This window comes from Echiichthys vipera (genome assembly GCF_963691815.1).
Source record: "Echiichthys vipera genome assembly, chromosome: 17".
Lineage (NCBI taxonomy): Eukaryota > Metazoa > Chordata > Actinopteri > Perciformes > Trachinidae > Echiichthys > Echiichthys vipera.
The window spans coordinates 28,209,677-28,236,648 of NC_139842.1; the positions used below are offsets into that span (position 1 = coordinate 28,209,677).

General features: G+C 43.1%; 1 protein-coding gene across 1 annotated transcript in view; it reads left to right on the forward strand.

Annotated features, from left to right (window-relative positions):
- The window catches only part of LOC310959241 (all-trans-retinol 13,14-reductase-like), a gene marked incomplete at its 5' end in the record, with an annotated part of 50,938 nt that extends 38,932 nt beyond the window's left edge, over positions 1-12,006 (forward strand). Inside the window, 3 exons of the mRNA XM_083930528.1 lie at positions 9,114-9,280; positions 9,393-9,552; positions 9,643-12,006. Of these exons, the coding sequence (XP_083786654.1) occupies positions 9,114-9,280; positions 9,393-9,552; positions 9,643-9,794 (479 nt within the window). The 3' untranslated portion in view covers positions 9,795-12,006. The remainder of the gene's footprint in view (positions 1-9,113; positions 9,281-9,392; positions 9,553-9,642) is intronic.
- Positions 12,007-26,972: the final 14,966 nt, after the last annotated feature.

A 26,972-nucleotide genomic window follows, 5' to 3' on the forward strand; every position in this document is an offset into this window, starting at 1 on the left:
ATACATTTTACACAAAACTATTATACACCCAGAAACTTCCTGTCTCTGTTTACATATGTTAGTAAGCATGCAGACGTCAACTGGGCAAATTCCTTGTCTCAGTACTTCAGCTACCTTTAAAGGTTCTTTTTGGAAGAATTTTCAGACACCCCCAGCTTCACCTCAGCCGTATCAAAGACTGCACAAACCGAATTATGGATCAAAAGATCCCTGGTTTTGGGTGCTAGCCGTGCGTCTTTTGCCCAGAGGGAAGATGCAGCTCCGATGTGGTGTCTTGTTTGTGACAGGATGCCAAATAAGTTACTTATGTTGTGGCAAAGACCAGGGATTGAACAGTTAGCTTTAACAACTCTCCGGAGAGCATAATCAGAAACAGCAATTTACAAAAGCAGCCACTGATAAACAAAAAGAAAACAAACCAAAATTCCCTTTTATATGTACATTTGTACTTCATGCCTGATCATGCATAAACAGTGATGACATAGTCGTTCTGTATCAATATCATTCCAATGCTCTCTGGGCCTATGGCTAACTGCTAGGCCCTCTCATCTGATGCAATCTGTTACCTCCAGCCTCCTGTATGATGGTCTACCAAAAAAATTCAAACTGCGCAACATTTGCTTCAAAATGTCGATTGGATTTTACAACCAAAACCAACTCCTGAATTTCAACTGCGTCACAACTTCAAGATGAGGATTGATAACTCTTCTAAATTTTCCCCTACGCCACTACTTCAAAAATGAGAATGCCGGCAAAAAACCCACTTGTTTAATTCACAGTATGTCTACAATGCTTTACTCTGCTATTTTTCCTCTGGTTTTGAATGACCCGAGCCACATTAACTTTTCGACTTTGAAATAATGTAAACCAGCTGTTCAATGGACTTCACGCGCACACACAAAAACACACACACACACACACACACACACACACACACACACATACACACACTAGGCCTCTCAACAATCACACACACATATCCAGTCTTGTCTCAGTCAGTGAGAGACTGGATCAGTTAGGGATTAACCCGTTCAGTCAAAGATTTTCAAGACATCAGTCTATAGATTTCTATATGTAGATTATAGTCAGATTTTTACAGCTTTATGTATAGATTATATCCTTCTGATATTATTTTGACACTCTGTCCTGTTTAAAGTTTTCATAAGCAGTGTGTTAACTTTACCTGGGATGGACTTAAATGCTAAGAGGAGGATTTGGAATTCAATGCAGAACTTGATTGGGAACCAGTGGAGCTGTTGTAGGACGGGGGTGATGTGGTGGATGGATGGGGTCCTTGTGTTGATGCGGGCAGCTGAGTTCTGGACGAACTGGAGTTTATGGAGGGATTTGTGAGTGACACCAGAGAGGAGAGAATTGCAGAAATTGGTGCGAGAAGTGACGAGGCTGTGAACAAGAATAGAAGTGGTATGGGGGGTGAGTGAGGGGCGAAGGCGGTTGATGTTGCGTAGGTGAAAATAAGCAGACAGAGTAATGTTATTGATATGAGAGTGAAAAGATAGAGTACTGTTGAGGATGACACCCAGACTCTTGACCTGTGGGGAGGGGGAGACGGTGGAGTTGTCGATGGCTATTGAGAAACTGTCGGTTTTGAATAGTGTTGATTCGGAACCAATGAGGAGAACCTTGGTTTTGTCACTGTTTAGTTTGAGAAAATTGGAGGAGAACCAGGATTTTATGTCTGTTAGGCAGTCAGCAAGGAATGAGGGTGGGAGGATGGAGGTGGGTTTACTGGAGAGGTAGAGTTGGGTGTTGGGTGATATTGCACAGGGGAAGAAGGTAAATTATGAAAAGGAGGTGGGCCCCAGGGCTCTGTCCTAGGGCCCACCTGAAGTGACGGGGGAATGCTGGGATGTGAAGGATTTGAGTTGGATGAATTGAGTGCGGCCTGAGAGGTAGGATCGGACCCAGTTTAGTGGAGTGTGGGTGATGCCGATGGAACGTAATCTATTGAGGAGGATGGGGTGGCTGATGGTATTGGTATGGTAAGGCCGCACTAAGGTCGAGGAGGATGAGGATAGTGAGTAGACCAGAATCAGCTGCCATGAGGAGGTCATTGGTGATTTTTACAAGTGCGGTTTTGGTTCTGTGGAGGGGTGGGAAACCAGACTGGAACTGTTCATACAGGTTGTGAAGTGATAAGTGAGAGTGGAGTTGAGTAGAGGATTTTGAAAATGAAGGGCAGATTTGAAATGGGACAGAAATTATTGTAGTTGGTAGGATCTGCACTAGGTTTTTTCAGGATTGGGGTTATTGCAGCGGTTTTGAATGATGTAGGAACAGTTCCAGTGGTGAGAGAGGAGTGGATGATGGCATAAATGAGGGGGACCAGAGAGGGGAGGCAAGATTTAACCAGAACTGTGGGGAGGGGGTTCAGCTGACATGTGGTGGGCTTGGACTTATGGATGAGGTTGGAGATCTTTGAGAGGGTGGGGAGCTCAAAAGCGGAGAAGGGGAGGGCAGGTGGGTGGAGGTCAGAAGTGACACTGGAGGAGTTGGAACCAAGATCCTGGTGGATTGTCTGGATTTTGGTGTTGAAGAAAGACATAAGAGAATTACAGAAGGCAGTTGAGTACAAGTTGGGTGGTATAGAAACTGGGGATCGGGTGATATTGTTGAACAGTGAAAAGAGAGATATGGTGTTAACTACATTTGAACAGATTTGGCTTTCACATAAGCCAGAGTTCAGGCGTAAACTCGGGAGCAGAGAGGGAGAAAGAGACAGATCTGGGTTTTAGTGGAGCGAGGGAGTTGAGGATATCATGAAGTCCAGTGTTATAGTATAAAACCAGCTGTTCAAGGTTTGATAAGTCTTCAATGAAATTGTCAATACTCAAGGAGAGAAAGTCCGTGTTTATGTCCTTAATATTGTGAAAAGGAGATGAGACGAGGGGACTTAGTGATGGAGACAGTTAGGTTGACGTTGAATGAGAGTAGGAAGTGGTTGGTGATGGGGAGTTCAGCTGCTGCACAGTCAATAGGGGTGACACCAGAGCAGCATATTAAATCCAGGATGTGTCCTTTGGAGTGTGTGGGAATATGGGTGTGCTGCTGAAATCCGGAGCTCTCAAGGCAGGATGCAAAGTCTCTGGTAAGAGGATGGTTTATATTGTCAGTGTGTATGATAAAATCTACCAGCAATATTGTGTTTGGTGCAAAAGATGTGCGAGAAAAGCAGCAAAGTAATTTAAAAACTCGTTATTTGGTTTCGGGGGCGGTTAACAGTTGCAATAGTTGTAGGAGTAGGTCCAGGCAGTTGGCAGACAGTGGATTTGAAGGAGCTGAAGGCAGGCAAGGACAGAGAGCAGCAAGACTTTCCATGTATCGCGGTGAATTATAGCAAGACCTCCTCCGTGGCCGGAACAGCTGCGTTGACAGATGTAAACAAACCGGAAGAGTTGAGTCGTTGAGTTGGGAAAAGTCGTGTGTTGGGTGGAGAGCGATGGGAGTTGGATCAGAGGGACTTGATTGTTTTCGAAGAGTCCTCTCGGAAGCTTCCGCAGCACCCCCGGTGGATGTACTTCCGACGGAGCAGGAAAGCGATGTCCGGGTGGAGATGCAGCCAGCAGCGGCAGCCAGCAGCGGCAGCCAGCAGCGGCAGCGTTCACTCATCTTGCCAGGTCCGCCATCTTGATCTGAATGACGGAGAATAATTCAGATTTTGACTGTGTGCGTCACCACTATCTTGACTTTGCATTGCCAATTTGAACCTACGTTTTAATGAGTGTTGGAGACATACAGGTTGAAGATGAGGAGCACGGTGTGCTTGAGAGTGTGTTGCAGAGGCGGTGGTTCACGTGGGAGTGGGCGTGTGCACGTGCGGAAGTGTGTGTGTAAAGGTGCGCACTTACCTGTGACACAGATGATGAGAGAGACAGGGTTGGGTAGTAGCCGTCATTTTTGTTGACCGCTATCCACTCATTCATTCATCACTTTTTTGTCTGTTTAATCCGCTGGTTTTCCTTATTCCATTCATCCATCTTTATTGCGCTGTAATAGCTCTGTGCTGTTCTTTCATAATAAATGCAACAAAAGCATATTTGGATTTCATGGTATATGTTATCATAGCCTCCTAATGCGTGACAGATCCGCGAGCCTGAGAACCCATCCTCGTACTCTCAGCGGCCAAAGGGTGATTTTTTGGCTGCATTTATCTCTTTCTTTTTCCACAACACATGCCGTTTTGCTTTCCACGTCCATGTAATGAAAGTGTTTCTTCTTTTCCTCTCAAACACGAGCCCCTTCTGGTGTCACACTTTGTTCTCATGTTTCTTTAGTTGCCGTTAACCCTAAATCTAACGGTAACGCTAACCCACAGCAGCGGCAGCTTCAGAATCCAAATAATGCGCGTGTGGGGATTGAGGAAATGATGTCGCCCCGACGCGAGACTGGGAGAAAACTACAAAATAATAATAATAATAACGTGACTAAACGAGACGAAACAACTTTATTTCCTCTCGTTTTCGTCAACGAAAATGAAGAGACATTTTGTCTCGTTTTTATTCGTCAACGAAATTGCATTATATATTTCGTCTTAGTCATCGTCACATGCCTAGCATTTTCGTTTCGTCTCGTCTAGTTTTCGTCACGTGATAGAGGTTCGTTGACGAAGATATTTCGTCATCATTTTCGTTGACGAAAGCAACACTACCCTGTAGTACAAGTTCCTGTGGAAATAAGCAAGGATTTGTCTGCTGCTGACCCTCCAGTAACTGTTACCACTGCACAAGACCCTCAGGATGAACTTCGGCCCTGTGACAGCATCTCAAATGCAACCAAGAGATCACACTCACATCATTCCTCATCCTCACGCTCATCTGCTCGCTTAAAAATGGAACAAATCTTGCAATTTTGGCAGCAAAACAAAAAGCATTAATGGAAAAACATGCACTGGATGAAGAGGAGTTAAAGTTACGCAAAAAGAGAGAACAGTTTGCATGGGAAGCAGAAGAATTAAAGCTACACAAAAGAAGAGAACAGCTTTTACTGGAGAATGAAATCACTGAGGAAATGGCAAAACTAAGTGTTATAAAATCACAAAGCAGTGTTGGCAGTAAATCAAGGTCAAAGGTTTCAGATGGGATGAACTCATACTATGAAAGGACATGTTCAAAACAACAACTTGATGTCAATGCCACTGAATTTGTCCCATCGCTGCCAGTTAAACTACAACTCAATGCAACTGAAACCACACAGACAGCGGTGAAGCCTAAAGTCACACACACTTGCCTGACATAGAACATCTCCCAGGTCCTTCTTACACGCACCAACGTTATCTAATGGCTCCTGAAGATCCTGTGACCAATGTTACACAAACCGACGCATCACAAAATGACAGTATGCTGGACATAATGAGAAAAAAAAATGAAATTACAACACTCCTAATATAACAACAATGCCTCTCAGCACTCCCAAAAAGGGAAATTCCCATTTTCGATGGTAACCCACTCAAATACCATTCGTTCATTAAAGCTTTTGAAAATGGAGTTGAGAGAAACACCAATAACAACTGTGACAGAGTCTACTTTCTTGAACAGTACACCAAAGGGCATGCCAAAGAGCTGGTGAATAGCTGTCAGCACATTGAGTCGGACAGAGGATATTTGAAGGCGAAGGCTCTATTGAAAGAGCACTATGGCAATGAGCAAAAGGTGACAGCAGCATACATGGAGAGAGCTTTGTCATGGCACACTATTACAACAGAGGATGTGAGGGCCCTCCAGGAGTAAAGCCTCTTCCTGCGTGGATGTTACAATGCTATGGAGGAGTATTAAAATGATCTGGACACGCCCACAAACATGTTGGAAATCATCAAAAACTGCCCTACAAACTCCGAGACCGCTGGAGGTACCACGCATGTGACCTGCAGGAAAGATACAACAGAAGAGCAAGATTTATGGACATTGCCAACTTTGTTGGAAAACAGGTGAAAATCTTAACAGACCCTGTGTTTGAAAACATCCAGGACACTGCTATATCAACCAAACAAATGCAGCGGCAGGCAGCAGTCGGCAGCCAGCAGCGGCAGGCAGCAGCCGGCAGCCAGCAGCGGCAGGCAGCAGCCGGCAGCCAGCAGCCGGCAGCCAGCAGCGGCAGCCAGCAGCGGCAGCCAGCAGCGGCAGCCAGCAGCGTTCACTCATCTTGCCAGGTCCGCCATCTTGATCTGAATGACGGAGAATCATTCAGATTTTGACTGTGTGCGTCACCACTATCTTGACTTTGCATTGCCAATTTGAACCTACAGTTTTGCGTTTTAATGAGTTGAGGAGACATACAGGTTGAAGATGAGGAGCACGGTGTGCTTGAGAGTGTGTGTTGCAGAGGCGGTGGTTCACGTGGGAGTGGGCGTGTGCACGTGCGGAAGTGTGTGTGTAAAGGTGCGCACTTACCTGTGACATTTTTGTTGACCGCTATCCACTCATTCATTTATTCCATTCATGCATCTTTATTGCGCTGTAATAGCTCTGTGCTGTTCTTTCATAATAAATGCAACAAAAGCATATTTGGATTTCAGCATATTGTTGAGATCAACCTGCAGTTACCTCCCCGGGTCCGTTGATCGGAGGATAGAAGGATAGATCTTGAGACGATGGCTTGAGATCACACCAATATCTTTATTGGAGCACTTTGCAAAGCGGAGACAAGTTCTGATACAACTCAAACCAGGTCATACATCAGACGAGTCTGTTGTGGTCTAGGGGTAGCAGCTTTATATACCCTTCTGTCTATGGTAACGCCTTAAAGGTAAAAAAGGCGGCAATGGGCGTTAATCTGCCTGGCAACACATTATAACAGTAAAAGCTGAGTCAAGGAAATTAGTGCATGTCCCTATATGGCTATCTAGAGAGACAGATGTGTCTGTGTTTGCAACACACGAAATTGTTAGTTAATGAGTATGTGTGTGTGTGCCTAAAATAAGGAAATGAGCATTCCTCTGTTCTTTAGAATCATAACGAGGTGATGTGTGAGAGATCACGAGATCTCTATCTTCCTCTCTTTTCTGTGAGGCTCTGTGATTCAAGTTATTATCTACTCAACCAGCAAGGACTAGTCTCATTCCAGGGGTTTATGTACCATGACCCCACTGTGCACCAACTTCAGTTTAGCCATTTCAAAAGCCATATGACCGAGCAGCTCATTTCTCTATCTTCCACAGTATTTGTAATCATAGCCTCCTAGCGCGTCACAAATCCGCGAACCTGAGGACCCAACCTCGTACTCTCAGTGGCCAAGGGTTTTGTCAAGGAAGCCGCAACAATGAGTAAACATTTATTTACATTTTGCTTTTGTAGTTTTTTTACGGTGACATACAGCTTGTCAAAATCAAATGAACATTTAACTTTTCACTATTATGTCTTCAATCTTATTTTCTTTTTTTTTAAAAAGTGGAAAAATCATATTGTGAACTGAGTGTCATGAATCAAATCGAATTGTGAGTTCAGTGTATCGTTACATCCTTAATCAAAGCACATAACACATTTTAACACAGTTTCTGGACTCAAAATCTATCCCATCCCAGTGAAATGTCCAAGCTGGGACAAGGATGCTTGTGCAGGAGTCAGATTTAACGGATTTAATAAACTTACTTAACAAAAAGGGTGCACAGAGAACAAAGGGAAAACAAAGAAAAACTGGTCACGGGGAATGAGCACAGGAGGGAGGTACGCTGGGAGACAGGCTGGCAGGTAGGCAAACAGGCTGGCAGGCAGGTCGACAGGGAGATGGGCAACTGGAAAAACAAAACACTAGGAACAGTCACAGGTCAACAGGGAAACAGGCAACAGGGGCAGAAAAGACAAGGAACAAGGCAGTGAAATCCGCAAAAAATTATGACGCGTCCACACAGGGATAACTTCAGAATCAAACTTAAAGCAGACTGAGTGACGGGGTTTCGGTTTAACAAGTGACCCTGTTAACTGGAGACTTTGAGCTGAGTGCCTCTGCGGTTACAGATGATGAAAACAGGATTATGTTTTTAAGAGAGATACTCATAGACTGTATACAAAGGAGATCTGTTTTACTGGTGCACCGAGACAACCTCTTAACTTTCATTTATTTTCCTCCAACGGCATGACTACAAATCTCCTAAAATAGTTTTTTTTTTGTGGTGAATAAAATTCTACACACGTGTTTACACAGGCAGGTTTCAAAGACAAATAGATTTGTTTAGAAAATGAATTAGACATAGATATTATTAGGAAGAACAACTCTCTCCTCCTGATTAATGTAACAACAAGCAACATATAAACGCCCCTGACACATTTACTCAAACAAAACTATAAAGCCTGATCAGGTAGGTGACGTTATGTTTAAAAGTGTCATGAAAAGATAACAGAGGCATTCACAAGGACAGCTACGCATCTGCCATCACTATTGCAACCGCGGACGCTTTCAGCTGAAAGTTTCCAGTTAACGGGTTAAATCCAAACACCGGTTCAGGAGAGAAAACATCTGTCGGAGCAGTGATGTCTTCTAGATTGCACACTTTCAGGAGACCTGCAGTGGATTCAACCCGGTCCACTTGACATCAGGTCGGTGCATGTCAGTGTTTCTGAGGCTGTAGGCTGTTCTCATGTCTCATTCTGGCTGCTGGTGTCTTTGCTGACCTAAACAATTACCTCCTCAGTAGACCGGCCTGAGAGGAGTCACACATGACCAGGTCTTCTTTCATTCCCAAATTGCGTCACAATTGCATGTTTATCAGCCCAATCAAAAAAAATTCTCCGCCCGAACAACGTTTGGAAAGGACTCTGACTTCTGGGCTACAGCCCTGGATGTTTTCACGAGCTAGTGACGTGCATGATTGGGCACATCGAAAACATAAAAACATAAGATGGGCAGCATTTGTGTGGTGGTGTTGCTGCAGGTAATGTAATAAAAAATAAATCCAACCCAGTTTGAAGGCATCTTAGATGCCGAAACACCACCCAAGAGTTTATTCTCATTTGAGGATTGCACGCAAGAAGTTATTTCACTTATTGAGTGTGTTACTGTACAATGCAAAGTTACCCACAATCATCTACTGTTCTGGAAAACCTAGTAGTAAATTCAAGATCAAAAGTTAAATAAACTAACACATTTGTACCACCCCTTAGGTAAGTCCTGTATGACATTGCTAACCATGGCTCGCTATGAGTGGTTTGAGGAATGGGAGGGGACAAGGCTTGGCAAGAGGGGACAGGACTACCTGGATATGAAAACCAGCATGGCCCAAGAGCTTCTGGACTGGGCACTAACAATCTTCCCTCAACTGCGAGATAAGGTATTCCAAACTTAATTTTCACAATCTTGCATAGCTTCTTTTCTTTTTTTTTTCTATCCTATCTCCTGTTGATGTACTATGGTCTACAAAAAGCTTGTGTGTTTATGTTCAGGTGGTGATGGTGGATGCTGCCACTCCTCTTACTAATGTACACTATTTGGGCGCTCCAAGAGGGGAGATGTATGGTGCCGAACACAACTTGGAGCGCTTCACCCCAGATACGATTGCTAGGACACGACCACAGACACCGATCAGTGGACTCTACCTAACAGGTAACCTGACTGACAGACTGTCTTGTCTGGTCTGGATTCAACAATGACTGACACACTTTCTTAATGTGTCTCTGTGTATTGTTTGTGCAGGTCAGGATGTATTCTGTAACGGCATGGCTGGGGCCTTGCATGGTGGACTGCTCTGCGCCTCGGCCATCCTCAATCAGATCCTCTACATTGACCTTCTAGCCCTTAAGACCCGCATCAAAAACAGACAGACCAATCATAAAATGACCTGGTAGCGAACACCTGCGTTTGCTCAAACTGTGATCTTTCACACAATTCTGCTTTTTTAAAATATAACAACAAATAATGACATTGGCAAGTTAGTTTAGAATAAATCAAACAGAAAGAAAAAAAAGGAAAAAACAAAACAATCAGACAAGAAAATAGTTATAGAAAGTTATAGAAATAACAGAACTGGTGGTTGTAGTTTTAGGCAATGAAGATTCATAATCATTTCTGTTTCTTTACCATTATATCTTCTTAACAACAACCAGCAACGTAGCACCCACTGGTGCTACACAGCATAGAAAATACACAAACATTGGGTACTGAAGCCAGCAGTTAACATGAAGCAGCTGGATAAATTAGAATTCAAAAAGATTGCCATCTGACGTCATCAATGTGCTGCCGACTGGCTCAAAAAATAATCTGTCCTTAAAAAGACCACAAAATAAGTAGCCACATATAAGCACAAGTGAGGCTTAAGTTTAACCATCCAGTTTAGCTGGATAGTTTAAGTAGCTTGAATGTAAACATAACCTGTATTATCATGACATCACATTTAAACCACATTTGCTGTCATGAACAATATGCACAGTTAAAAACAAGGTTTTAATTTTTTAATCAATTCAATTCAATTAAATTTTATTTACAGTGCCAATTCATAACAAAAGTTATCCCAGGACACTTTACAGAGTAGGTATAGACCACACTCTATGACTTATTTATGATTAACATAGACCCAAAAATTCCTCAAGTACACAGTGGCAACGTTTCAACTCTCCTCGAAGAGGCTTGTTGCTTTTGACTTAAACTTCTCCTGGGAAGTACAGCTAAGGTGATAGAATATGACAATGATAGTAATTATGGTGGTAAATATGACCAATGATTCAATTCAATTCAATTCAATTTTATTTATAATGCCAAATCATAACAAAAGTTATCTCAGGACACTTTACAGAGTTGGTAAAGACCACACTCCATGACTTATTTATAATTTACATAGACCCAACAATTCCCTCGTAGAGTATGGTGGCAATGAAAACCTTCCCTATAACAGGCAGGAACGTTGGACACACCCAGCTCTATGGAGGACGGACATCTGTCTTGACCGGTTGGGGAGGAAGAAAAGAAGAGAGAAAGAGAGAAAAGACGGACAGATGTACAGAGAGAGACAAAGACAGACACAAAGACAGTGTGTGTAATAGCAGCTGTGATACAGGGAGATATCTTATATTACTGATGGTGTTTTTTATGGCTACCAATTTTATAATTTATGAGAATAATGATAGTTTATATGAGTAATAGTAAAATTTGTGATAATAGCAGCAGGAAGCGCCATGCAGAGCCACGGCAGCAGGCACCACCACGATCAGCAGAATCCTGCAAGACGACAAAGCACAAACAACTCCGGGGAAGAAGTTAAATTAGGGTGCACTCAAACTGTTACCGTACCGTGCCCAAGCACGTTTCACGGCTAAAGTCTAGTTCGTTTGACCAGTGTGAGTGCAACCGTTGCACATGTACGAGCACGAGCGTGCGCACATATACGAGCACGAGCACAAGGCCTATGGTGGTTCTGATTTCATTTTACGTTGGTGTGATGTGGAGGTGGAGTGTTTACTGCAGATTTGGTCGGATGAAAATATTCAAAAACAGTTGAACAAGACGCTACTTTCCAGTATGTGGCCAAAAGGCTGCATGCTTTTGTAAACAAAGCAATGCATCGCAATGACTACAATCAATGCATGTGACGTGTTACGGTGTGATGGCGTATAGGCAGGCAAGAAGCATTCGCGAGAAACCCAGGTAGTGCAAGTACAAACGGGCCTGGGGCGCGGGGGGGGTCTAGTTCATTTGACCAGTGTGAGTGCTGGCCACGGCCCGTTAAAGAAGCACGAGCGTGCGCACGTGTACGAGCATGAGGGCCTACGGCGGTTCTGACTTCATTTTATGTGCGCCTGTTCGGACAGAAAAAAGAAGGACGGACCATGCACGGACATTTTAAAAAAAGGGCGGCGAAAGGTTCAGGTTAGTGTAAAGTGGAGGTGGAGTGTTTACTACAGATTTGGTCAGATGAAAATATTCAAAAACACACAAAAACTCTGAGGTCTATGGAAAGCGACGCATCCCGATGACAGCAATCAATGCGTGTGACGTGTTATGGCGTGATGACGTATAGGCAGGCAAGAGGCATTCGCGCCAAGTCCCGGGTAGTGTGAATACAAACGGGCCTGGGCCGTGGGGGGAGAGGGAGGGGGGGACCAGTACCCTAAAGCACGGGGCACGGTACGGATGGACAGTGTGAATCAGAAAAAGAACAAGACAAAGGGGGAAAACAAGGAGGCTGTCCCGGCCCTGTGCAGACCAATCACAACCGATTATCTCATGTGGGGTGGGTTAAAAATGATGGCTGACAGCATCATCTGCAGGTATGTTCAGTGCCGTTTTTCAGGCATACATAACTCAGATCAATCTGTCAAATTAGACAGCGCTCATCAAATATGGCTTGATATTCTGTTACTGTATTGATTATTTCAAGCATTGAAGTTTTTCAGAAATGCATTTCTGCACTGATTAGCTGTAATTTAAGAGGTTTTTTTACACTGAGCAAGCACCGCCTTTTTATTAATGTAATTGGTTGTAGGTATATCCAATTGTGTCCAGAAGCATTTTGCTCTGCATCATTGAAATCAGAAATGAAATGAGAAGGCCTAGACTAATAAGCATTAACGTCATTAACTTTATTCTGGTGATGCCAGGATGAGAAAAGCTGGTAATGTCTAGCCTATAGTTTAATATGCATTATAATAACCTGACTAACTTCAAAACAAAGGACTGAAACCTGCTAAAATATGATTAAATTATTTGAATATAGGGACTAACAATACACAACCATATTAAAATTCACCACAGCCCTGGTTAGCTACATCATATTTCTTTGCTTTTGAGTACTATAAATGTATGAATGAATAATTAGCCCTAATAACTTTAATTGGCTGTGTCTGCTGACTACAGGCAGGTTATAAAATGATGGGAATAGGTTGTTTGTTTTTTGCTCCTGTGGTCAAACAAATAACCAAAATGAATTAAAATATATATTTAATTTAGAAATAAATTTGACAAAAACGGGAAACATTGTTACCACAACATCGTTATTAGTTATCCAACAGGTCATACATGGTTTAACAAAATAATCTTAGCTCAAGGTGCACTTACTTGCTTTGCCAGAGCTTTCAATGGCATGACAGTAGCAATTAACTATATGCCATCAGCAAAATGAGTTGTTGGCTTTGCTGCACTTGAAAGCTGCTGAAAATGCTAGTTGTTGATAGTAAAAGCTTTTTTTAATTTTCACAAGGTCAACAACAAACAATAAACATTCACAGTAAAGACCAGACATGGTATTTAATGTTAATTTGTCTGACATGTCTAACATGAACAAACTAATACCACTGTCACAGCAAAGTTCTAATGCTACAGTACAATACATCACTAATAAGTAGTGATGTCCAAATGAAGCTTCATAAACCATTAGTTGTATTTGTTGAATCCACTAGATGGAGCTCCTTTTTTAAAGAAAAGGGCTCAATGAATGGTAATACAACATCACTACTAGTAAGTCACTCACCTGTGCTTTGCTGCATTCATTTTTTTTTTAATCACTTTTGAGACACATTTAAAAGTAGCAACACACCCAGACATATACATGTTGCCAGAGCACTACCAATGCAATGCATGTATTTCCAAAATGTTAATTTTACAGTATGTATTTAATTTCATATACTGTCACTCTTCTCAATGTATAGCATGGCACAGTTCAAATGACACTGGGGATAAATATATTATTAAAATTGGATGACTCTACGGATGGCAATGTTGGTCTGTCAGTCAAGCAGTCAAAGTAGTACAGGTATCTCAAATATTGGATGGACTGCCATGATATTTAGTAAAGGTCACGTTCCACAGGAAATTAATTGTTCTAAACTTTAATAATAAACCTGCAAAACTAATGAAATTTTAATTGGCCTCAGCTGTATTTTTTTTGTACATTAAGTAGTAATTAGGAAATGTTGATGACTTGATGCAATCATGTGTTCATTTATTTATCTATTTATTAATTTGTTTATTATGGGCATGCCAGTTAGATCAATCATCATCACACATTATCTTGGTTTACAATTCACATGAACCTGCACGCCTTGTTGAGAACCCTCTGTCAATCGCATTCAATGACCAGCTTAGCAGCTCCATCATGGACCAGTTGATTCTCCTTAATGTCTTGATTTATAGGACTCAGCTGAGTTCTTCAGTAGTGTCTGTGTGATCTCGCACAGTATATCATCTTGCCATAGTATCGTCTTTCATCTGCACATTCTTGTTACATGTTATATATACCTATGTGTATATATATATATATATATATATATATATATATATATATACACACACACACATATGAAATCTTATTAAATCATATAATTTGAGTATTTTTGATTTAATAAATAATTGATTTGTATGTGCCCTATAGTTAGCATGAACTAGAATTCTCAAAGCTCTCAGAACTTTGTTCTCACTAACTCTTTCAATATTCACTCCATTAAATTGAATGTTAATACTCTTGTTTTTTTCCATACAGCGGGTATTTAGTTTTCTCTAGATTTAGTGATAGTTTATTTACATTAAACCACACATGAAGCTTGGCCATTTCATTATTGACTGTTTCCACTAATTGGTTAAAATCCTCCACAGAACAGAAAAAAGACTTAGACTTAGACTTCTCTTTATGATCCTTTTGGATGACTCCTGCAAGTAAATTGAGATTCCAGCAGCTTACAAAAAACACAAGGGAGGTATACAAAAATACAGTATAAGATAACCAATACACTCTTAGCTAAATAAATATAGAAAGTATAAAAAACAATAAACAGTAAGCAATAAACTCTTAGTCATTTATATATGAGGTAGATATAAGAATACAGGTCAAATAAATTCACAGGAATTAAACCATATAAGTTAAATGTAGAGGAAATGTATAAGATTAGTATCACCGCAAATATTATTAATTTCAGAATATTAGATACTTTGCATTTGTCATTTATATATAGTATAAACAGCTTTGGACCCTGAACTGACCCCTGTGGGACCCCACAAACTATGTCCAAGCAAATTGATGTATTATTACCCAATTTAACAAATTGAGATCTCTTGTGTAGTTAGCTCTTGACCCATTCTAGTACTATACCTCTAATACCATATCTCTCCAGTGTACCTATCAAAATATCATGGTTAATGGTGTCAAATCACAGATCTGTGTAGTGTAGTTTCTGGTGATTTGCAACTGTAATGATTTCCACAGACTCAGTTAAAGCTAGAGCAGTCGAGTGGTTTCTTCTGAATCCATATTGGCTTTCATATAGCAGATTGTGTTTGCTGATGAAGTTGTCTAGCCTATTATTTGTGCTGTGCTGTAGTTATGGAGTGTTCATGAGCCATACCTTAATTGATGAATTTCTCCAGCTCTTCCTAACTCCTGATTTGCATTATTTTAACTTCTTCTGGTGAGGATCCATTTGTTTTGACGTAGATTTTCTACCAATGCTGCTTCAGCAGTGCAGTCTTGTATTTTCTGTTGGTGAATCTCAGCAAGACAGCTCTTGTTCCAGCTTCTTTCCTCTGGGGTAAGAGGTGACATACTTCCACATTTTTTAAATCCACATCGATGTCTTTGTCACCCAGGAACTCAGACACCTGCTCCTCCACAGATTTGATATCCGATTCATAAGGTTTCCTCGACTGGTTTGCCAAAGCCACCCTTGGACTGATGCTTAATCCTGAGGCCAGTCACAATCACCTCGTTGAGTCTTCCTTGCTGGTGCAACTCTTCCACTCTTTTCCCCAGCTCCTTTAAGGTCCTTTTTGACATTCTCTTCCTGGAAGTGTTTGATTTCAGCTATCACCCTACATTCACACCACGGGCAATTTAGAGTCATCAATTAACTTAACACCTGCATGTCTTTGGACTGTGGGAGGAAGCCGGAGAACCTGGAAAAAACCCAAACACATGCTAACTCCACACAGAAGGGCCCCAGCCCGGATTCGAATGAGAAACCTCTAGCTGTGAGGCGACAGTGTTAACCGCCACACCACCGTGCTGCCATAATGGGTAATCCGTTACCATATTTTCCGCACTATAAGGCGCACCTAAAAACCTTCAAATTTCTCAAAAAGCCGACAGTGCGCCTTATAATCCGGTGCGCCTGATATGGGGACCAATATTGAGCCACAACAGGTCTCGCAACTACGGTGAGCAGCCGCCGACTCTATTGTCCCCCGTAGAAGAAGTAACGCGCGGTGCATGTTGATATATGACTGCGCGAAGCGTGATGTTTCATTTCCATATGTGTGTTTGTGTAAAGAGCCCCAAATGGCTCCTACTAAGAGACACGCTTATTACGCAGAGTTTAAACTCAAGGCCATTAGTCACGCAGTAGAACACGGGAACAGAGCAGCAGCGAGAGAGTTTTACATTAATGAATCAATGGTGCGGAAGAGGAGGAAGCAACAAGACAACCTGCGACAAGTAAAGAAAACTAAACAGAGTTTCAGAGGGAACAGAGCGAGACGGCTACAGTTGGAGGACAAACTCGAACAGTGGGTTGTTGAACAGAGAGCAGCGGGAAGAAGTGTCCGTACAATCACTATTCGACTGAAAGCAACAGCGCTAGCCTATACTATCCAGCTGCAGACACGGAGCACAAGCCCCTCACTTGTCACATGCCCCTTGCTTGACGGAAGTGACGCAAAAGTTTTTTTTTTCAAGTGAGGGACTTGTGTCAAGTGAGGGGCTTGTGTCAAGTGAGGGGCTTGTGCTCCGGGTCTGCAGCTGGATGCTACTCGCGCTAGCAGGCGAACATAACATCTTAATTAATCTTAATTTAGAGATGGTCCTTAACGTAACCCCAGCCTCGACTGTAGCGTCTGTTCTATGCGCCTTATAATGCGGTGCGCCTTATATATGAAAAAAGTTTCAAAATAAGCCATGCATTGAAGGTGCGCATTATAATGTGGTGCGCCCTATAGTGCGGAAAATATGGTACTTTAAAACTATTATCATAGGTTATTCTGTCGCCACCTGCAACTTGACCGGGGAGTCTTGGCGGATTGCAGCGTATGCCTCTACCCAGCTTGCTATCAGACTGTTAGCAGCCAACCTGTCAGGTAACCTCAAGCTTTTCTATTTAGCCTACTTTGATGTACATACAGCAGTCCTCTTTCACTGCTTCTTGGCTGACATCCTGTGAAAACAAATAAGCCACAATTAGAAAAAAAGGAAAATGAAAATAAAAACAAAAGAGGTATACTCAAATCAAACAATATTCATATGGCACATTTCATACGTAAAGTTACACAACGTGTTTCACAGAGGCTGACCCTGAGACAAAGAAAGTCACTTTTTGGGGCCATCCAGACTGAGCAGGGTCAACGCCCACGACCACAGGGAGTGCAGCCCCAGTGACCACCCTGGCCCGGGCAGACAGGAGGCTCCACACAAAGGTTCAGAGCCCTCCAACCACCAAGGCTAGAGATGTTCATGGGACAACACCCGTGTTGGTACACCAGAACTACTCCTAGTGTGGAAGGTTCCCATGGGGGAAGCACTGGAGCTGAAAACTAAGGAAATAATTCAGTAAAATAGGTTATAAAAAGGGTATAAATTAAACTAAATACTCTTTTGCTCATAAAATAAAGTTAATAAGTGATTGTTGAATAGTCAGAAAAATAGAGACCAAGGGCAAGTTAACGTTTAAGATAGATAAGATAAAGATTGAATATGATTTTAAAAAATAAAGGGATAAATAATTTAAGAATTCAGTTAAAATTCTAATATGCATCTTGAATCAAAAATGTAGAGAATCTTTGACCTTCCATATAATATCACAAGTGAAGACCAGATTATAAGGCTAGAAAATCATTTTAATATGGTCAAGATGATAATCAGATACCTGTTAGTCTTTGATCAGCTCCTCTCAACTCTCTCCAAGATACTCAACTAATGTCCCTTCTGCGATAAACAGGATGCTATAGAACAGTGGTTCCCAACCTGGGGGGCCCGACCCCCCAAGGGGGGCGTCAAATATCCAGGGGGGGTCGCGAAGCCCTCTTGATTTTAAGGGGTTTAATAATTTTAATGTAATTAAAATGTTAAACAAATGAGTAGGCTAAGCATTTAATTCATATATGTGACAAAATCAACTAAATCCAAGGGGCCACATTAAACATTTATTCGTGTATTTCAAATTTTAGTTATAGGCCTACATCCCGAGGAACAGAGTTTGTGACTTGAACGCCTCACGTGCAGCAGTCGTTGCTAGGCGAAGCTAAGGGAGAGATGGCGAAGCGTCAGGTAGAGGAGACTGCGGAAAATGTCAAAAAGAAAAAGAGGGGCTACCAAGAAAGTTATATTGAGTTTGGCTTCATAGAAGCAATGGATAAAATTAATGCAGAATGTATATTTTTTTATATATTATATTATATTATATAATATATATTATATATTAATTTTCTTTATTATATTTCAATATGTTACCTGCTTAAATTAATCTGAAAAAATTTCTGAAGCTGTTTTTCAAATTAATTTAAGCAGGTAACATATTGAAATATGTTAAAGAAAAATTAATCATGCACAGGTTCTCCTCATTGTCCTATGCTGTTATTAAATAACTTAAATATAAAGTATTTAATGTAAAAGAAGTTATGATGTTCCTTATTTTATTTTTATTTTCATGGGGGGGGGGGGTCACCAAAGTTTACAATGGTAGAAATATGGGTCCCTTAAGAAAAAGGTTGGGAACCACTGCTATAGAACACAAAAAGAAAACATTTATTGCAGAGAATACATAACATAAAATATGTAAAATACATACATAAGAGCACATACACAAAATTTAAACAACAAAAGTATTTCTGATTCTGATAAAGAAAGTAACCCATGGTTAATGTAAGCCTGCAGCTGCATTCTAAAGTTGTGAAGTGTGCAACTTAATGTGTTGGGACAAGAGTCAATGACTCGTGCATGTCATAAACTCTGTCTCTGCCCACTGAGGATACATTTCTGCCTCATCACTGGACCTGAAAATTAATTTTTTCCGCAACATAACAGTACCTCCTAACACATAATGAACCAGGCAAACACAGGAATTCCCTCACACAAGAGTATTATTTTGGGAAATGATTGTATTGATTGATTGTATTGAGAATAAAGGTCGCTGGTTCAGTTTTTTACTACTTTGAGGTTTATTTTATACCTCCTCAGTCGAGGTCAAGTGAAGAACTGACCGTCAAAATCCATGTCTTGGTACATAACAGTAAATCGTCCTGTAATATCAAATGTCTCTTGAAGAAGATCAATGAGGTCCTAAAGTGTGCTTGGGATGCCTACAGGTACCTTAGTTCTTGAATACATCAGTCCTCTGATGCACCTGAACACATCATCAGTGATGTTACCTGAGATCATCAGATGTTCCGGGTCTTTCAAACATCAGACATCCTACTCAGGCGACCCAACCACGGGTGATCAAACCGGGCTTGTGTTCAAGTGGCATTCACTTTTCCACCACTCCCACCAGCTCTCTGTGGTGCAGTCGTGATTCTGCGTCCAGCACAGGGGACTGGGCACTCCACTTTCTTCCCTTCTTCACCACCACACCTGCCTGGGCCACCTTCGGGTCCCGTGAGTCTCTGTACATCAGCACCTCTTTTGTCCGTGTCACCTTGAGCTCCTCTTCCAAAGACTTCAGGGGCAACCGGAGCTTTGTGGTGTTCCCATAGAGGGCGATGTTGCTGAGGCTTCTGGGCAACCCCAACCATCTCCTGAGACAGGTACTGACCTTCCTCTCCAGGGTCTCCACCGTTGAGATAGGGACCTCGTACACAAGTAGCAGCCAGAGTATCCTTGGCAATATACCATGCTGGTATATCCACGCTTTAAACTTGCCCAGGAGGCCAGATCTGTCCACTGCTTTGAGCCAGCTGTCCAGCTCCTGGCAGGTTGCCTGGACCGATGAGGAGTCTTTGAGGCTGCTATCAAAGACTTTGCCCAGGCTCATCACAGGCTTCTCTGAGACTGATGGTATCAATGACCCTTCGATGCTGAAACGGAACCTGTCTGTGACCTTCCCCTTCTTCACCACTAGGGATCTGGACTTGGCTGGTTTAAATCCCATCCGAGCCCAACGGATGAGTCTTTCCAGCCCTTGAAGGATCCACCTGCATCCTGGCACAGACTCTGTGGTGACTGTCAGGTCGTCCATGAAAGCCCTGATTGGGGGCTGCCGCATCCCTGATTGGGTCTGTGGGCCCCGGCACTCTGGCTCCGCAGACTTCACAATCATGTTCATCGCCAGCGCGAACAAGGTCACAGAGATGGTACAGCCTGTGATTATCCCAACTTCCCACTTGTGCCACTCTGATTTTACTTCTCTCGCTGTGACTCTCATCCTCCACTGATCATAGTAATCCAGGATCAGATCTGCAACGTGGTGTGGCACATGGTGTTTGGTCATGGTGGTTTCGACCAATTTGTGTGGGATGGAGCCATATGCATTGGCTAGATCTAACCACAGCACAGTGAGGTCTCCCTTGTTCTCCCTGGCTTCTCGGATGTGTTGGGTCACCACTCCAGTTTGTTCTAGACACCGCGGCACTCCTGATATCCCTCCCTTTTGCACCGACGTATCTATGTAGTTGTTACTGGAGAGGAAGTCCGCCAGCCGCCTTGCTACTATGCTAAGATCTTGTCTTCCACGTTCAGCAGTGAGATTATCCTGAACTGGTCGATCTTCTTTGAATTTTTCTCTTTAGGGATCCAGACATCTTCAGCGAATCTCCACTGCTGAGCCACCTTCCCTCTCCTCCATAAGACCCTCAGCATCGTCCAGAGTCGCTTGAGTAGCAAGGGACAGTTCTTGTAGACCTTGTATGGGACACCACTTGGTCCAGGGGCTGAGCTAGCTCTGGCCTTCTTCACAACTTCCTGGACCTCTTTCAGAAGTGGCTCCTTGGTGTCAAAATCCTTGCTAGGAGGTGGTGGTTCCACAAGGAAATCGCATTGGCCCAGATCTTCCTGTTTGCAATGGTCGCTGTAGGTGTCGTGGAAATGCACGTCTATTTCCTCCTTGGAGCAGCCCAGGTTCCCATCCTGTTTCTGCCCCAGTAGCTGCTTCGTGAAGCCAAAGGGGTTGGCTATGAATCCAGCACACTTCCTGGATCTCTCTCTCCGACGCCTCCGGTGTCACTCAGCTCTGCGCAGGGTCATCAGCCTTTTCCTCAAGATGGCGCGCAGCCCTGCCAGGGGGGGGACTCTGGTCCTCACTGGCTTCCTTGTACTGCTTCTTGAGGGACTTCAATTCGTGACGGATTTTGTGGATCTCAGCAGCCTACGGTCCACATCTCCCTTTGCAGATGCTTCAAGCACTTTGTCGACGTCCTCGTAAAACTGCTCCCAACCTGTCGTCTTACAAGCCGGTGGCCACTTGATTCGAATCTTCGCCAGGGGCAGAATTGGGGGAACAGGTAATGCCACATGGAGGCTCTGGGCACTGTAGGGTGCTTCCTGGCCCGGCTCCTCCTGCATCTCATCAGATGTGCTATCTGTGCGCTGTGACATGTTCTCCTCCACCAAACACTTCATCCTGGCCTGGTGAATCTTGAGGCCACGGCTGTTTTTGCAGATTTTCCCGCATCTGCATACCGCGGTCGTAGCCGTTTGTCCATCGTAATTTGTCGATATTCTTAGTTCTTTCAGCTCATCTTCCCCCCCTCTTGGGCTCCCCTGGGGGTATTTTTCCATGAATCGATCTGTAGCTTAATGATGGGTTACCTCCTCTCGGAGGAAGTGGTTTGGGCTGCCAACCCTCCCCGCCCCGGTTGCTGTCTTTCCAGGCTGCCAACTGTCTCTCCAGTACTCACCAGTCATTTCCTGGTCGTCAGCCAGCCTCTTCCTGATTGTCACTGGTTTCGCCAGAATAGTTAGTTCTTGAATACATCAGTCCTCTGAGGCACCAGAACACATCATCATTGATGTTACCTGAGATCATCAGATGTTTCGGGTCTTTCAAACATCAGACATCGTAAAAGTAGTTTGCGGACATTATCCTCCCCAAAAATGATTTGCAGTTTTGCTGAGGCTCTCATACCAACAGAAGGAAGCTGCAACAACAGGGAAGAGAAATACACAGAGAAGATAAGCAAATGTGGTGCTTTATAGTTGTCAGGCATCTTCCTGCAAGGGTGTATGGAGCCAAAGGATAAAAATATTTAAGCTCTCTTTACTTAAGTAACTGCACACTCCCCATGTTCTCCAGCTCGTAACTCCTCAGGTGTCCATTGTACCATGTATTTTTTTGTCACACAAAAAAGTTGGTTTGTTACAAGTCACCATTATCTGCAACACTTCAGAAAAGTCAGGCAGTCCTGCAATGGAACCACAAAACAACAGCCTAAACTGCACACATTATTGGCAACATGTACAGCCGTAACAGCAGGGAATCTGCATTTCACCAGGTCTTTTAGGTCATCCTTAAGCACATCTAAAGAGACCTCTGTTGTTTTTGTGACTGCAAGTGATGGTTTGACAGCATGTGATTGATGGTATAAAACCATAAGCTGGCGCATATTTGCAAGGGACAGCATCAAATTCATTAAACAACCAGTGTGCCTGAACACATTCTTGAAAAAGCTGTGTTTGGCCTCCAATCTCATGGTCCAGAGAGCAGCTAGGGGGCCAAATTCCAGAATGAGCTGAGGATAGTGCTCAAGGAAATGGTGCTAGGCTTGGAGCTTATGTTGAGGGAAAACATCAAGGAATCTGCTTCGGTGTTCTGAATGCTGTCAAGATAGCAAATGCTCTCTCCTGTATGGACGGGAGACATGACATGGTCCACAATGTCTTTCAGTCTCATCAAGGCTCTTGTTTGGGTACTTTTAAACCCATAATCAGAGGCAAAGACGCAATAAGCACACCATCTCTCACACTATCCTCCTCAACAGATTAATCTCCACTGGCATTTCTCACACACCCCTTGACTGGTTTAAATCCTACCTCTCAGGCCGCACTCAGTTCATCCAACTCCGATCCTTCAGTTCCCACCCATCCCCCGTCACCACTGGTGTGCCCCAGGGCTCAGTCCTGGGGCCCCTTCTCTTTATCATCTACCTCCTTCCACTTGGCAATATCTTCCGTAAATACAACATTAATTTCCATTGCTTTGCGGATGACACCCAGCTCTACCTCTCCAGCAAACCAAACTCCACTCTCCCACCTTCCTCCCTTACTGACTGCTTCACCGAGCTCAAATCTTGGTTCACCTCCAACTTCCTCAAACTCAACAGTGAAAAAACAGAATTCCTTTTAATTGGCACCAAATCAACCCTCTCAAAAACTGACAGTTTCTCCCTCACCATTGACCATTCCTCTGTCTCCCCCTCCCCTCAGGTTAAGAGTCTGGGTGTCATTCTCGACAGCACGTTATCATTCCAATCCCATATCAACAACATCACCCGGTCTGCCTACTTCCACCTACGCAATATTAATCGCCTCCGCCCCTCCCTTTCTCCTCACTCCACTGCAATTCTTGTACACAGCCTTGTCACCTCCCGTATCGACTACTGTAACTCCCTTCTCTTCGGTCTACCTTACAAACACCTCCATAAACTCCAACTGGTTCAGAACTCTGCAGCTCGGATCATCACCAGAACCCCCTCCATCCACCACATCACCCCTGTTCTGCAGCAACTCCACTGGCTCCCGGTCAAACTCCGCATCAAATTCAAAATACTCCTGTTACCCTTCAAGGCCATCCACAACCTCTCCCCTCCTTATCTGTCTGAACTCCTCAACATCGCCACCCCTTCCCGTTCCCTCAGATCTGCCTCCTCTGTCCACCTCTCTGTCCCCCCCGCCCGCCTTGTCACCATGGGGAGCAGGGATTTCAGCCGTTCTGCCCCCCAACTCTGGAACGCACTTCCACCGGATCTCAGGAACTTGGACTCTTTCACACACTTCAAATCAAAACTAAAAACTCACCTATTCCGGACTGCCTACCCCACTTAACCATCCATATTGTCTTTTCTTGTCTGTTTTGTATTTCCTTCTTAGTGTTTTTATCTATTTTGTTTATTTTCATCTATTTTGCGGTTGTACGGTGTCCTCGAGTGCCCAGAGAGGCGCCCTCAAATTAAATGTATTATTATTATTATTATAAGCACCAATTTTCATGTGAGTTGCCCCCTACTGATTTTTGAGTCAAAACGTTAGCAGGAATGAGATGAGGGTGATTTGTTCTATCACTCCAATTGCATGGGAAATTTTAAATAGCATCATTCAGTTGCATGAAAGAAAAATATTTTTTCTTGATCAAGTTACCAAGTGCCAAAGCCAGTTCCAATGGAACAATGCCCTCCAGCATAGAAAAACATGTAATAATAACGTTTTTCTGACAATGCACGCTGTTTTTTTACACCATAACAAGGAGTGTGATCTGGATTAGACAAAGCTGTCTGTACATGCAGTGTATTCTGATCTTGGATCGCTCCCCAACACAAAACCGGCAGACGTACAACCCTGCACAAATCCTTCCACAGAGTGCACCCCTAGTTATCTGCCACCACACTGACCGCAGTCCCTTTAATAGCTTTCCCTAACGCAGGAACAAAAAGATCATCTTTCTCCAATGTTTGGATATCTGTTAACATTGGCTCTAAAACTCATTGGAATCCAAACTGCTTGGTGTCTTCAGCCTTACACAGAATTGCAATGTAGATTGATGTCGATGTGGAACATAACTGCGCTTGAATGTTTCCCAACACCCAATAGACAGCTGTAACTTTTTTGAGATGTCCCAAGAGGATAACCTACCTCAAAGTCATCAATGTACAGGATGAGACTCGCTCTGCTTTCTTCTACGGAGAAAAACTTGTTTTTTTGATCATGAGCTCCATAACAAAATGTCAGGTACTTTGGTCATTTTCAGATGTGTTTCTTTCAAATGTGTTTTCGTGAAAAGACTTACTTAGGACCTGCAACTAGAAGAGCAATTTTGGAACATACTGAAAGGTTGTTTCCTCTTTTTTATCAAGTATGTGTTCTTCTGGTTCAAAAACTGAAAAATACTTCTTGTATGAAGTTGTGAAAGGGCCACCTGTCCCCAAGGCAGTACTTATAGGATGTGTCTCGCAAATATTCTTTTCTAAATCTGAGATGATAGCTGGATCCCGATCACATTTATGGCTTTTCAAGGTGGACACTACCACATCTCTTAAAAGTGGACCAGATGCATAGGTCATCTACCATTTCATCAACGCATTTGTTGGGGACATTGAACATGGTTTCCAACTTTAAAAAGAGATGGCCAAATTTCTCATTTATATCTTGAGATAACTCTTTTGTCATCCCAAAGCTCTAAGCTCTCTTCCACAGAGGTCTCCTCCTGAGCAAACATGGGTTCATAAGGTTGTCTTTTTAATAGTTCCGTTTTAAAATCCTCAAGGGTGTGTAAATGGTGTTTTCTGTGTCAATTGTTGAGATCAACCTGCAGTTGCCTCCCCGGGTCCGTTGATCGGAGGATAGAAGAAGAGATCTAGAGACGATGGCTTGAGATCACACCAATATCTTTATCGGCGCACTTTGCAAAGCGGAGACAAGTTCTGATACAACTCAAACCAGGTCATACATCAGACAAGTCTGTTGTGGTCTAAGAGTAGCGGCTTTAAATACACTGGTGGGCTGATGGTAACGCCCCCAAGGTAAAAAAGGTGGCAACAGAGGTTAATCTGCCTAGCAACATCTTATAACACTAAATGCTGAGAGAAGGAATTTAGTGCATGTCCCTATATGGCTATCTAGAGAGACAGATGTGTCTGTGTTTGCAACACACAAACTTGTTAGTTAAGGAATATGTGTGTGTGTGCCTAAAATGAGGAAATGAGCATTTCCTCTGTTTGTTAGAATCTTTACGAGGTGATGGGTGAATGGGCACGAGATCTCTTACCTTGCACATTCTAGGCTCTGTGATGCAAGTTTATTATCTGCTCAATCAGCAAGGACTAGTCTCATTCCAGGGGTTCATGACCCCACTGTGTACCAACTTCAGTTTAGCCATTTCAAAAGCCACATGAAGAGAGCAGCTCATTTCTCTTACTTCCACAATTCCCCCTTTTGAGCTCTCAAAAGAGCTCAACATCAAGCGTTCGCAATTGCAGACAATCATTGATAGTAAACATGAATATAGCTCGGCCGTATGCTATAGTTCGGCCGTACATGGGTTTTAAGAAAAAGCGTTGGAATCACATCTGTAGTGGGTCTAGACATCGACCAGTCTAATATCCCGTACATAGTCACCATCTTCATTCTCCTGGTTTTCCTGTTCTTCAGCTAACAGTAGAGGCATGGTCATCATGACAGGAGCTTTACCTTCAATGGAGGTGGTGATTAGCCTAACCATCAAAGATCTGATACATGGTACACAACAGCATCCACAAGTTACTAGTATAGCCAGGAAAACAGCGATAGACAGAAACAATGACAGAATCAATGTCTTCCATTTTCCAAATACTCTGGTGAACCATTCATCCAAGGGGTTATCCAATCCAGAATGTTCGTGCATAGTTTTAGAGAGGGTTCGCAATCCTTCTAAGGCCTTGGTCACTGAACCGTCCGGCGCTGTATTGTTGGGAATGAACGTGCAACACATGTTCCCAAACATTGCACACACATCCCCTTTTTCGGCTAAAACCATGTCCAAGGCCATCCTATTTTGAACTGCCATAAGTGAAGTCGGGGCTAATTGAGCCGAAAGACCTTCGACTGCATTCCTGGTTAAATTGGTTAGTCGCAGGACATTGTAATGCACATAATTGATGCGATCGACATTTTTGTTAGGCGTGATCGGGAACACAGCACTGATAAGGGGATGTTTTCGAAACCTGCTGCTACTTGATCCACTAATTTGTATCGGTTGGGGACCCCGCGTGGTACTCCAACTGCATCAATATACGTAGGATTGTTTAATGACGTATCAAATGAACCGGTGTGTCGTTTCTCGAGCACATGACGTCGTCGACGTTGTGTGAGTGCCTGTCTAGCGGTTTCGGTGGCAGACAGATGTCTCAAATGGTCGCCTATCAAAAGGAGAGGT